This window comes from Somniosus microcephalus, chromosome 23, assembly GCF_052327205.1.
Source record: "Somniosus microcephalus isolate GS21.2 chromosome 23, FLI_Smic_1.0, whole genome shotgun sequence".
NCBI classification, from domain to species: Eukaryota; Metazoa; Chordata; class Chondrichthyes; order Squaliformes; family Somniosidae; genus Somniosus; species Somniosus microcephalus.
In genome coordinates, this window is record NC_141009.1 from 16,976,031 (window position 1) to 16,990,055 (window position 14,025).

Consider the following 14,025-nt stretch of genomic DNA (forward strand, 5'->3'; position numbering starts at 1 on the left):
TTGGTTTGTTGAGATATACATGAGTATTCTTGACTGACTGTAAAATAGTCATGGGAGGTGTAAACAATGCACACAGATGTAAAGCTCCCTCTACTCTGTCCCATGTTCCCAATATCTCTCTTCTCTCCTCCCCCCATTGCACCACTGACTTTTTTCCATTAACACCAACCAGTCAGTCTGAGTGACATTGCCAATTAGTGCTTAATCAAGGGTTGTTTAGTGCTGAAGACCCCTGCCCACTAAGAACTGGATTGAGACTACCCAAAACAGCCAGCACCTAAAGGAAACTTTCATCCCACAAACATGAGCTGGATTTCAACCTGGGTTCCAGAGGTAAAAGACCAGTGTCTAACCCATTGTATCCTATCAATCAAGTCACAAGTGTGTCTTACGACTTTTTAAATTTTTGACTATTTAGGAAATAGACCAGTATATCAATATAACCAGTATAAGTTAACCAATCGGATTAATACAATTTATCGTCAAGATTGTTAAAAGTACAATAGTAGTTTAGATAAAATAGAAGCTTTTCAGCTGATCTGCAAAGTCAATAAGTTACCTGGGGATAATGAGAGTCTCAAAATGAGACCAAGAATTCAGCAGGAGTGGAGTCAAAAGGCGACTGAAGGCAATGATAAGAAATCTCATGCCAGCCCTGGACAGCAAATGACACCCCACTAACCTGAAACTAAAAAAGGGCACAGATGGTGGAGTGGCTCAAATTGGTATCCAGGACAGATACAAGGGCTTTTCCACCCTCTGATCTGTATAATCTTTCCACTAATAAACATGTCTGGTATCTTACAGAACATGGAAAAAGTCAAGGATAAGAAAAGCCCATTGAAGCTCATCCCTTTACGGTCCTAACTCTCCTTTGGCAGTATCCAGCCTCTTTCTGAACACCTCTATGTTAGAGAGGTCCATACAGTCCCTTGAACGTACCTCAGTCCGAGCTGCTGGATTTGTGAGTGCATTATTATATCAGTGACAAGGATACTCCATGGGCCTTTGCTGAGAATGTGTATATTAACTACATTGGTGTTGGCTCAAGTCTCCTTCCTCCCCCAATAGATGTGAGCATATGCATCGCCTAGTGTGTAATCAAACATACAGAACAAGGAGATCCCTGGTTCAATCACGAGTCTGCGTTGAATTAGCTGATCTCGGCCAAGGCACTGCTGTGGGGGGTACTACAATTGGTTTCATAGTCACTGGACCAGGGAAGGGGAGAAATTAACACTGGTTCATTCCCCAGTGACCCCAGTTGGGAAGCTGCATGTGTGTGTCCATCAGCTTAAGCCAGAATCAGACAATGTTGACACCCGTCATAATTCAGTAGCTTGCTGGTACCATCTAGGCTGACTCATGAAGAATAGACATTTGGGTGAGATAGTGGAAGGCAGCTGGCACTCATGGAATTGTAACCCAGCCTGAGTCAACACCTTCAAAACAGCAGGGAAGAAAACTGGGGAAAATTAGCAATATCCATCAGATTCAATTATAATGCTGTGTTAATATTCCAATGCAAAAGGACAAAAGTTTGAGCTTCTGCTAAGGGGGAAAAGATGGAAGGGAGTTGTTTTAAAAGAATATTGTCCCTGTAATTTTCATCTCATTGACACGTTAGGCTATCCTTTGGAATGAAGGAGAAAGGCCATGTTGCTATTATAATCTATTATTGGTTTCTGTGAATGTAGAGTTGTAGGAATATTGAAGGTAGGATGGTATCACGCCGTGGTGGCTGGAGGTTCACCACCAAGTTTCCAATGGTCAGCCACACTGCGGAGGAGAAGACCTGTGTAGAGGTTACGCACTTCCCATGGAGAGACGTTAGTATGCTGCAAATCTCTTAAGGGCTAGCTAAGAACGCTCAGGTTGGAGACTGAAAGCCAGGTCTTTATCCCACCTGTCCTCTTGGTCACAATTTCTGTTGGTCCAGGCAGGTCAGGTATAAATAGGAAGAGAAAGTAACTTGAGACAGGCTTGTACCCTCATCAAAAAACCAGAGAAGCAGGAAAGAACACTGAATCAGAGTTCTGGTTAACATCATAAAAGACATTCTAAACACAAGAAATCTCGGAACCAATCGAGAGTTCTCTGATCACTGGCAGAGTTCTTTAGTGAGCTGTAGGCCCCATCCAGTTCTTCAATAATGTAATTTCTAACAACAACTCGTATTATTATAGTGCCCTTCACATAGAAGGACACTTTACAGGTGAGAGGGTAGGAAGAGGAGGAGAAGGACACCAAGTCACAGACACAGGAAAGTGGAGGCCAAAAAGTATCTTACAGCAATTCAAATAAAAACCTCTGGCACAAATTAACTTCCAGCTTTTATTTTTCTTGAACAGGATCAAAGTCGGCCAGGCTCGGTTGTTGGACAAAAGGAGGATCTGGCTCACATGTGATGTTACCACAGTCAAATAGCCTGCCAACATTCACTGTTGAGAATGATCACATGGGCGAGGTACTAAAAGGCTACAGACACCCGTAGAACTGGACTTCTGCAAGAGCCAGCCTTCAGGCGAGAACAGAAAAGTGAGAAGAAAAAAAATAGGGACAGAGAGGAGGTGGTAAATTATGCCTCAGACTACAATGCTTCCAATGATAAATATTTGTCTTTTAATGTTTCTATTTCGGTGATTAGACTTTATCTGTCTGCTCATCAATTTATGAGCCCATTTACCCAGATTAAGAATTCATCAGTGGGTGAGGCTATTCACCTTACATATTTCCCTCATTATTTGTCATCATTATTGACAATAGATGTGAAATTTTATATTTTTACCAATCCAAAACCGACAAAAGACTTTTATTTAATAGTTTCAGTAAAAAATGAATTGTTTTTAGTGGATTAACTTCAGATGAGAAATGAAAAAACTGTAGTGTAACGAGTTGTAAAATGTAATAGGTGAGTACTGCTATTGAATGGCATAAACGTAAGCACTAAAGGGAAATTAGGATAATTAGTTATGAGATGTAAACGGCACCAGTTCAAGGCTTTAGTGTCACAGTCTGCGAGAAAGCTATACATAGAGTTATGGATGCTTCAAAGTTCTGTCATTTAATCAAGTGATTCAGATTGTGTCATAAGCAAAGCTCACGCAGTTGAAAGGACATTGAACCTAAAGACTGAGTTGAAGAAACCAACGTTCCTTCTTTCAGCTGAAATGTTTTATAATATCGGCTATGGTCTCATAGGAACATGGGAACACGAATAGGCTATATAGTGTCTCGAGCCTGCTCTGTCATTCAATTAGATCATGGCTGATCTGCATCTTAACTCCATCTACCTGCTTTGGTTCCTTAACCCTTCATACCCTTACTTAAATATCTATCGGTCTCAATTTTGAAATTTTCAATTGATCCCTAGCCTCAACAGCTTTTTGGGGGAGAGAGTCTCAATAAACTAGCAGTCCTGGGCTCGGAAGGAGAGTCAGTATTCCTACACCTGATCACTGTCCAGTTACTCTTGCTGGAAACTATGTCTGCAACAGGTGAAAACCATATCAAACCTCGCTCAACTGGTAAACAGCCTTCTGACACACACTGCCTAGGTTGACAGGTGAAGGATAATTATTTACGTAATGTTGCGGGGGGTGGAGGGGAAGCCCTGGTGGAAATATACCGCAGTATGAACTACCACATTCAGGAGAGGAGATTGAGGGGGGAAATGGGAACAAAGTGCTAATAACACTTTCAAATTGAAATGCTGAAATTACATGGATTGGAGATTTCAAGAGGTTATCGTAATTCAAAATAATGGTCACATGATTCACAAAGGTACACGAAGACAATAATTTTGCAATTCCTGCTGAACTCCTAATAGCCAGTTCATGAACAATACTAACAGGGTGCAGGAAACAAGTCACCTGGGAATTCTTTTGGTCAGGAAATAAATGTAAAGTCTTCTGATGGGTGAAAGAACCTACAAAGAACAGAGATGAAAAATTCTAAAATAATCAATATATAAAACAATATTCATTAATTAGCCCTGCCAAAAATGTTATCTTTAAGGAGCTATGTAAAGGGGAGTTGAGCAATGATGGTGCAACCTGCTGTCTTGTCTTGTAGTGTATACCATTAATAGTTTTTCTAAAGCATAACTGCTAGTTTAGAGAATATTAAATCTGATGCCTAGACGGCAGAACTGTTATTTTTCCCCAATGTTCCACGCCCTTTCCTCTCCTCTCTTGAAGATAGAAAAGACTTGCATTTATATAGCACCTTTCACGACCTCAGGACATCTCAAAGCCAATTAAGTACTTTTGAAGTGTAGTCACTGTTATAATGTAGGAAATGCGGCAACCAATTTGCACACAGTAAGTGCCCACAAACAGCAATGTGATAATGACCAGATAATCTGTTTTAGTGATGTTGATTGAGGTATAATTATTGGCCAAGACACCGGGGAGAGCTCGCCTGCTCTTCTTCAATATAGTGCCGTGGGATCTTTTATATCCACCTGAGAGAGCAGACGGGGCCTCAGTTTTGCATCTCATCCGAAAGAGCAGCACTCCCTCAGTACTGCACTGGCGTGTAAGCCTGGATTTTTGTGCTCAAGTCTCTGGAGGTGGGACTTGAACCCACAACCTTCTTGACTCAGGTGGTGAGAGTGCTACCCACTGAGCCACAGCTGACACCATGATGTTGACTCAAGCTAGGGTACAGCTCTATGGAGACAGACAGCATCACCCAAGTGGCTATTTTTCAAATCTGAACTGAAACAGTGAGCATTGGCAGGCCATTCTATCGGGGGGGGGGGGGGGGCAACCACAGCCAAGATTGATCCTGTCTATACACATATTTCATTACAGGAGTCACCAGAGCAGCAAGTCTGGCCAATTTTATCTGCCTGCTACTCAGCAGATCTACTAAGAACCATTAGAAATATTTGGAGCCAGATTTGCTTCCTTTAAGCGTAAAAAGAATGACTGTCTCATTTCCAAACAAAGGCACTAAGGTGGATATCAGTATCTCATCCTATCATCTTCGCTACCCCACAATAAATGGCATTTTGGTTTGGTACTTTTTATCCATAAAGACTGAAGCCATTGTCCTCGGTCCCTGCCGTAAGCTGCCCTAGCCATCAACTCTCGCTGGACACTGTCTGAGGCTGAATCAGACCATTCACAACCTTGGTGTCCTATTTGACCCTGAGCTGAGCTTCTGACCCCATATCCTCTCCATCACCAATACCGCCTACTTCCACCTCCATAACATCGTCCGTCTCCGCCCTGCCTCAGCTCATCTGCTGCTGAAACCCTCATCCATGCCTTTGTTACCTCCAGACTCAACTACTCCAATGCACTCCTGGCTGGCCTCCCACCTTGCACCCTCCATAAACTTGAGCTGATCCAAAACTCTGCTGCCCGTGCCCTAACCCACACCAAGTCCTGTTCACCCATCATCCCTGTGCTTGCTGACCTACATTGGCTCCCTTGATTTTAAAATCCTCATCCTTGATGTCAAATCCCTCCATGACCTCTCCCCTCCCTATTTCTGTAACCTCCACCAGCCCGAAAACCCTCTGAGATCTCTGCACTCCTCCAATTCTGACCTCTTGAGCATCTCCGACTTTCATCGATCCACCATTGGTGGCTATGCCTCCAGTGGCCTAGGCCCTACACTCTGGAATTCCCTCCCTAAACCTCTCCACCTCTTACTGTCTCCCCTCCTTTCAAGACGTGCCTTAAAACCTACCTCTTTGACCAAGCTTTTGGGCACCGGTCCTAAAATCTCCTTGTGTGGCTCGGTGTCCAATTTTGTTTGATAATATCGCTCCTGTGAAGCACCTTGGGACGTTTTACTACGTTAAAGGCGCTATATAACTGCAAGTTGTTGTTGTCAGCTGTAGTAGCCTTTGTGCGGGACTGCTAGGCAAGCAACACTCAACCTGTAAAAACGCCTGCTTTAGATACTGGGGTAACAAGGTTCCAATTGTTGTTCGTGACAATTCGTCCACTCTATGCATTTTGTTGGGAATCTTCCTATCTGTATTTGTGAACGAATCCTAAGAATGATGGTGCTCCTCTTCTGTATTTAGGAATGTTCACCTTCGAAGAAATTTCTTCAGTCAGTAAATCCCCGCCCTCCTTCCGGATCTTTAAGCCCTGGTGGGACGCCTTCATGGACTATTTGGCGATCATCATGCTGATGATCGCGGTGTTTGGCGGCACCACACAGATCTACAAGGACAAGACTGTCTGTTTGCCAATTCTGGCCGATTCTGCTTCCAGCAACCGATCACGCACTGAAGCCAACTCGACCCTGAAAGTCGCCAGCGTGGTTCATAATGTAACTCAACTTGGTGGTAGATCAAGTCAGCCAGAATTGGCTGGACTCAGTCACGTTACTGCTGTGTATGCCATCTATGGAGGGGAAACGAACTTGGACCTTCAGCAGTACCGCTACGTCAACCAGGCGTGCTATTTTCATGCGGTGCCCTGGTTTCCCAAATATTTCTCCTATTTCATTCTGCTGCACACCGTCGCCTTAATGGTATGCAGCAACTTCTGGTTCAAGTATCCCAAGACCAGCTCCAAGATAGAACACTTGATCTTTATCCTGGACAAGTGTTTCGAGTCACCCTGGACAACCGATGTCCTCTCTCTGGCGGTCACGGAGAACAGCAGCAAAATGAACGTCAGGGCGCCAGAAAAGCGCAAAAGCCTCCCCGCGTCCTTTAAGCCGGTGGCCCGTGGCATCAGCGACCCGAGCAAAGGCTTCACCCGCAACAACCCGGTGATACTGAGGCAGTACGAGCTGCTGGACAAGAAGGATGGCGAGCGAGCCAAAGCCTTGTTTGAGAAAGTGAGGAAATTCAGGCTGCACGTGGAAAAAGAGGACACCATCTACAAACTCTACGTGGGCCAGCTGGTCCTTAAAACCCTGCAGTGCGTGGCCATTTTGTGCTATTTCGCCGTATTCGTGGAAGCGGTGGCTTTTGACATTATATGTCGACCCGGCACCGAAGCGGTGACGGGCTACGGGCTTTTCATTTGCACTTTCAGTGTGGCCTTCTTGCTCAGGAGGCTGCTGCTGCTCTACTTGTCCCTGGTGGCCATCTACCTCCTGCTCTGCCTCCGCACCCTCAGCTGGGTCCTGAGGACGCCGCTGAAGCAGTACTCCTTCGAGAAACGGGAGACCCAGTTCAGCGACATCCCTAACGTCAAGAACGACTTCGCCTTCTTGCTGCACCTGATCGACCAGTACGACCCCTTGTACGGCAAGCGCTTTTCCATCTTCCTGTCCGAGGCCAGCGAGAAGAAACTGAAGCTGCTGAGTTTGAACAGCGACTGGACGGCGGACAAGGTCCGGCAGCAGCTGATCCGCAACAACAAGGATCAGCTGGAACTCCACCTCTTCATGTTGACGGGCATTCCCGAGGCCGTCTACGATGTGACCGAAATACAGGTCTTAAAGATGGAGCTGTGCAATGACATCAACATAAACACCAAGGTCACCCAACTGGTCCACCTGGAAGAACTCTCCATCGTCAGCTGCATCGTCACCGTGAAACCAGCCGTGTTATTCTTCTTAAGCAACCAGTTGCACTCGCTGTCGGTCACCTTTTCGGACCACGAGGAGGTGCCCGAGTGGGTCAGTAAGCTGACCAGACTGAGAGAGCTTTGCTTGATTGGGAACGTCAACACCGAGAGTACAACGTTGGAGATGGAGTTCTTAAAAGAGCTTCGCTACCTGAAGGTCCTTCAGATCACCAGCAACCTGGTGAAGATCCCCTTCAACGTGCTGTACGTGGCGCCCCACTTGACCGAGCTGTCGATCTTCAACAACAAGAACAAGCTGGAGATGCTCCACAATCTGGGCAGCATGGTCAACCTCGCCCGTCTTAATCTGCAAAACTGTGATCTGGAGAAGATTCCGCAGGGCACCTTCAGCCTCTCCAACCTGCAAGAGTTGAACCTTCAGGGCAACGAGTTGTCCACAATTGAAGAAATCGAAAACTTGCAACGCCTGCGCCGGTTGTCCTCCTTCAATCTTAGTTTCAACAAAATCAAATCCGTTCCAGATAGCTTTAGTTACATTGGCAACCTTGAACGTTTTAATGCATCCAACAATCAGATTGAAACCTTGCCAAATAGTATGTTTACCAGTCAGAAGCTACATCATTTGGACGTGAGCAATAATCGTCTGATTGCGATTCCCACGGCTGTTAGATACCTCAAAAACCTCAAGTACCTAGATTTGAGTTCCAATAAGTTAGAAGTTCTACCAGACGAGCTGTTCCAGTGTAAGAAGCTCAAAACTCTGAAGCTGAACAATAACTTACTAAAATCCCTTAGTGGGAAAATCCAACAGTGTGCCCTACTTTCAAAACTGGAACTCAAAGGAAATCCGTTGGAAGAACTCCCTGTTGAGATAGCACAGTGTAGCAAACTGAAACAGAGTGGCCTGGTATTGGATGAGTACATGTTCGAGACACTTCCTATACAAATCAGAATAAATATGAATGCCAACCCCGAGGCTCCTCCCGAGATCAGACTCCTAATTCCCAACAAGATGTCACATCCTGAATTGGACCACCTTGTATAAAATAAGGCATGCGATCAAACCAAAGATTCTTTTGCCCCACTGGCCCCAAAAAAAGAGAAAACACGTTTCTAACCCCCCCTTAACCAAACCAACAACTACACAGCCTGGCAATGTCTCAGCATGCAATCAAACTGAGCGAAGAATGAAAGATTACTCCACAATATCATGCGTTAACAGGGCATATTGGTCAGTAGCTGTCCCTTATCAAACAACGAATGGTTAAGATACTCGGGTGTTTATCTTTTCTGCATATTAAGAAGGACCAATAGGAAAGCGTATAAAACCCAACAGAACTAAATGTACAAACTGGGCTTCATTACTTAACTATTGGTGAAAATCTGAAGCAAAATTCAACCGGAGACGTTTTCGGTTATACTGGAGAATCACACCTGAATAAATACATAAATCCTAATAAAATGAGAAAAGAACAACAATTTTGTCTGGTTTTGAGGTATAATTTGTATATAATCAGCCAACTTTAACCACACATTTCAGATTTTTGATAGTAACAATGTTTATTGTCACTGCAAAGTGGTGTCTGCTTTGCAGTGATGTTACAGTTGCAGTATAATTCTGGACTCCGGTCCTAACCTCACTCGTGAGGAGGGTGGGGGCGGGTAATATGAGATCCCTGGAGGAGGCATTCTTACACCACTTGGGTTTGACACTGCATGGAGTATAACCCCAGTGCAGCATTGCACCAGGTTTAATAAGTGTTAAAGGACTCTCGCCACTGCTCTCAAAACATTTAAAACTTAACAGGCCCCAGGAGGGGAGCTCTGTGCAGACCATTAAGCACAGTTGTAGAGAGATTGCTTTTGGCAGGAGAACTCCAATTAGAATCAGGCATTATAAATGAGGTAACAACAGAAAACGCTGGAAACAGTCAGCAGGCCAGGCAGCATTTTTGCTATTATAAATGAGATACTCCCTAACGTGAACAATGTACAACTAGTGCTTTGTGGTTTGAGTATCTGCAGCATAAATGCACTCATAAACTTGGGGCAGATGAGGAGAAATTCATGCTCGCTGCCTGGCTTTTTAAACAAATTCAGCTCAAACACTGCAGTGTTGGAACAAACGCTAATATTATGGTAATAAAGCTAATCAGATGTCAGGAGTAGAATTAAAAAATTGAGTAATTTAAAAAAAATTAAGCACTTTACTTCAGTTTACTCCTTTACTTCTCTTTACTCCTAACATCTCAATTTTACTTTTCTTTAACTTTCCTTTATTCTATTTCTAAGCCCTATTCTATTTTTTATGTTATATTTTCCCCCCAAATATTTGAGTTTTACACTGCCTACCTGTTTTCTTCTATCTCTGGAGTCCTGCAGTCCATTTTGGATGTGGAAATCCTGTTTGCAAAATGTGGCAAAACCCCAAAATGCTGAAGACTTATCAGCAAGTCAGGCAGCATTTGTAAAGGAAGGACAAAGGTTAATCATTCAGGTATAACCCTTCGTCAGAACACTTCTGTTCCCATTGGCGGAAGAGTCAAGAACCAGAGGACACAGACTTAAGGTGATTGGCAGAAAAACCAAAGGCGACGTGAGGGAAAACTTTTTTACGCAGCGAGTGGTTAGGATCTGGAATGCACTGCCTGAAAGGGTGGTGGAGGCAGATTCAATCATGGCTTTCAAAAGGGAATTGGATAAGTACCTGAAGGAAAAAAATTTGCAGGGCTACAGGGAAAGGGCAAGAGATTGGGACTAGCTGAAGTGCTCTTGCAGAGAGCTGGCACGGGTTCAGTGGGCCGAATGGCCGCCTTTTGTGCTGTAACCATTCTATGAAAGAATAATAATTTATTATTAATAATAATTTAACCTGTAAAGTTAACCAATTTTCTTTCTTTACGTATGTTGCCTGACCTGCTGAGTGTTTCCAGCATTTTCGGTTTTTGTCTCAGATTTCCAGCATTTTATGTTTTGCAAAATATGGCCTCTGATTGGCTGAAAAGGTGACCTCTGTTTTACCCAATCAAGCATCAGAAATATAAAGATTGACATAATTGCATTAATGGTGGGAGCACATGATTTTTTTTGTTTAACTTTTACCAAACTGAACAGTACCGCTCAACAAATGTTCTCTCTTTGAACAGATGACATGTGTTGAGGTACATGTGAACGGCACCAGCATTGCTCCAGTAGTCTGCACAATTGCCATTCTTTGTGTGATCCTGGTCTTTTAAAGATATAAGAAAAAGTTTCCTCACCTGATTATTTTCTCTCTCCATCACAGTTTTCCTTGTCTCCCTCTATTTTGCTGATGTTACTATGGTCATTGCGCCTGTGAAGCTTCTCCTCTTTTCCTCCTAAGCCCCAGGACCTGCACACTCTTCCTCCCTCCCGGCATGCTGGAAATGCAAGTGTATTGGATGTTACATGGAAATAGGATCAGGCTTGATTGCGATGCCATCAATTAGCCTCCCAACAATGGTCCCTGTAACTTCTTTTTGGAGCGCGGTCCCTTTAACTGGCTGCACGGCCCATTCAAATTTTCGCGCATGCACATTTTCTTTCATTGAAAAGCTGGTGAGCGGCCAGAGCGGGACCTCCGGCCGCGCAGCTTAGCGGGAACGTTGCCTCCCAACACTCAGTAGTCAAGGCTCACATATGAGGAATGACCACTTGTGTGAGGCTCCAATAGATGGACATCCTTAGAACTGGACAACAACAAAGAATTAAAGTCTTTAGAAGAGGAGGGTAGGGGAAAAAATGGGGGCAGCTTCCTGATGTGCAAGTGTTAAGGTTCTTTAGTCATTTATCGTCATCATATTCTGCCAATTTTCTTCAATCCCTTCTCTGCTGAAGGTATAGCTCCTCACTGGGTTTGGGTCCACAGGCATCACTCACCCTGCAATTCCTCGTTCCATCAACCATTCTTCATGTGTGAGCCAAGACAACGAGGCCAGTAATACGGTCCCCTTACAACAATGATACCACCTGCACATAAAGATGCAAAAAATCCCCTTTCAGCATTCCGTAGGGACCGCTCCCTCCGAGACACCCTAGTCCACTCCTCTATCACTCCCAGCACCCCTTCCCCTTCGCCCGGCACCTTCCCGTGCAAGCGCAGGAGATGCAACACCTGCCCATATACCTCCCCCCTTCCCACTGTCCAGGGCCCCAAACACCCCTTCCAGGTGAAACAGCGATTTACTTGTACTTCTTGCAATCTAGTATACTGTAATCGCTGCTCATGATGTGGTCTCCTCTACATTGGGGAGACCAAACGCAGATTGGGTGACCGCTTTGCGGAACACCTCCGTTCAGTCTGTAAGGGTGACCCCGAGCTTCCGGTCGCCTGTCATTTTAATTCACCGTTCCATTCCCACTCGGACCTCACCGTCTGCGGCCTCTTGCATTGTTCCACGGAAGCTCAGCGTAAACCCGAGGAACAGCATCTCATCTTCCGATTAGGCACTTTACAGCCTTCCGGACTCGATATCGAGTTCAACAACTTCAGATCATAACCTCAGCCCCTGTTATATTTTTGTATTTTTTATCCACACTTTTGGTTTGTGACTTTTCCTTGTTTTTCTGTCTCTCCCACATGGCAGCTGTCTCTCACTCTGCCGGCGCATTTCACACTTCATTGTTTGTTTCTTTACCTGTCCTATTACCATCTCGTCTCACCTTGAATATCTCTTAATGTCTCTTCTTTCGTCCCCTCCCCCATTTCCCAGCCCCCAAACTGCCTTTTGTTTCATTTCCTGCCTCTTTTCTCAGTCCTGATGAAGGGTTTCGACCTGAAACGTTGACTCTATTTCTCTCTCCACGGATGTTGCCTGGCCTGCTGAGTTTTTCCAGCGTTTTCTGTTGTTATTTCGGATTTCCAGCATCCGCAGTATTTTGCTATCGTAAGATGTTGACCTTAGCTGGTAACATGTGGCCCAGGCAGAGATGACTACCCAGCATTATACGGTACAGGCAGGGCGATATGAATGGAGGTGACAGAGAGTGTCATTGTTGCCTCATCTCTCGTCCAAACCTAGGAGGGGGTGAGGAAGACTTACTTGGCGGAGGCAAGGTTTCTCAAGGTAAGTGAGCATGCCTGCGATGACATCTTAATTGGTTGTTTTGCCAATGTGGTCCTCATTATAAAGTTGGAGCAACATAAAAGAGAGAGAAATCAGAGCATGTTGCCAATTCCTGATTACTGTAAATGCATAGGCATGTTCAGAGTCTTCTGGTTTACTAGTCCCTGTTGACATATCACTGTCCTCGCCATGTTGGCCATTAAATAGATCAATCAAGCAGTACTATGGCAACATAGGGTTTCTTGCAGCTGTATCTTTACACACTCACATAAGGTGGATGTTGTCCTGGGCACTTTGTTATAATTAATTTCACAATCCTCTTTCTTACATCTGTCCCTTTCATATCTGCCTGCAGGAGCAGAGTACACGTAACAGAAAGCAGTGCTTGCAGAAGGAAGAGGGTTCACCAAAGCTATGACCTTTGACTCCTTATGAGGAGAAAGTCATCAGGACTATGGGTGTGGAGTCGGTAGGGATTGGAGTGGGGGGTGGGTGGGGGAGGAGGAGGAGCTGAATTTGGAGGCCTCCAGCCAGCTCATGGCAAGTATCAGTTACTATTTATTGCATAGCTCCTTGTATACTGCCATTCATTCTTTCAAACATGGGCCCACATTGCAGCAATTCAGTGTAACACACTGCAATCTCGATGCTTTAAGTAGTGTTACTGGAAGCATTGTAAAGTATGTTCTTTTTCTGCTTTTCCTGGTGCCCAAGAAGAGCCACCCAGCCAACTACACAGCTTCAACCTAGCGCCACACAGCACCCAACGTCCTGCACTCCTACTGTGGCAAACACCAGTGCAGATTATCTATCTATCTATCTCTCTCTATATATATATATATATATATATATATATATATAAAAGGATCGTGGTGTCTGTCTGTCTGTACGTATGTCCAGGCTTAACTCAAAAGTTAGAGTGTACCTACACATCACAGAAACCCCACAGTGCAGATAGAGGCCATTTCGGCCCATCGAGCCTGCACCGACACATATCCCACCCAATCCCCGTAACCCCCACACCAACACATATCCCACCCTATCCCCGTAACCCCCTAACACTAAGGGTCAATTTATCATAGCCAATCAACCTAACCCGCACATCTTTGGATTGTGGGAGGAAACCGGAGCACCCGGAGGAAACCCACGCAAACACGGGGAGAATGTGCAAACTCCACATGTGTTATATCAAAAGAAAGCTTATGATTGGGGGAGTGTCATAGGCATATTTACTTTTTGGCCAGACAAAAATTGTTCGGACACTATACAAAAACGTTCAAAAAACAGACAAAATCCGCTCATTAGCGGTTGACCAATCCTACGGCTCATTAGCGTTGAGTGACGTGAAGGTTGACCAATCCTGTGGGGGGAGCGTGCTGCGTCATGGGGGGCGTTTCATGGCGTGTGTGGGCGGGGCCGAATCCTTC

At 44.8% G+C, this 14,025-nt stretch overlaps 1 protein-coding gene across 1 annotated transcript; it reads left to right on the forward strand.

Annotated features, from left to right (window-relative positions):
- The first annotated feature begins 2,080 nt into the window (after window positions 1-2,080).
- LOC147101689 (volume-regulated anion channel subunit LRRC8D-like) lies at window positions 2,081-9,810 on the forward strand. The gene is made up of 2 exons (XM_085965492.1): window positions 2,081-2,538; window positions 6,047-9,810. Exon 2 carries the CDS (start codon window positions 6,049-6,051, stop codon window positions 8,554-8,556), a length of 2,508 nt encoding a protein of 835 aa, XP_085821618.1. The 5' UTR covers window positions 2,081-2,538; window positions 6,047-6,048; the 3' UTR covers window positions 8,557-9,810.
- Window positions 9,811-14,025: the final 4,215 nt, after the last annotated feature.

Coding starts and splice junctions, on each gene's coding strand:
- LOC147101689 (XM_085965492.1), top strand. CDS start 6,049: ATGTTCACCTTCGAAGAAATTTCTTCAGTCAGTAAATCCCCGCCCTCC.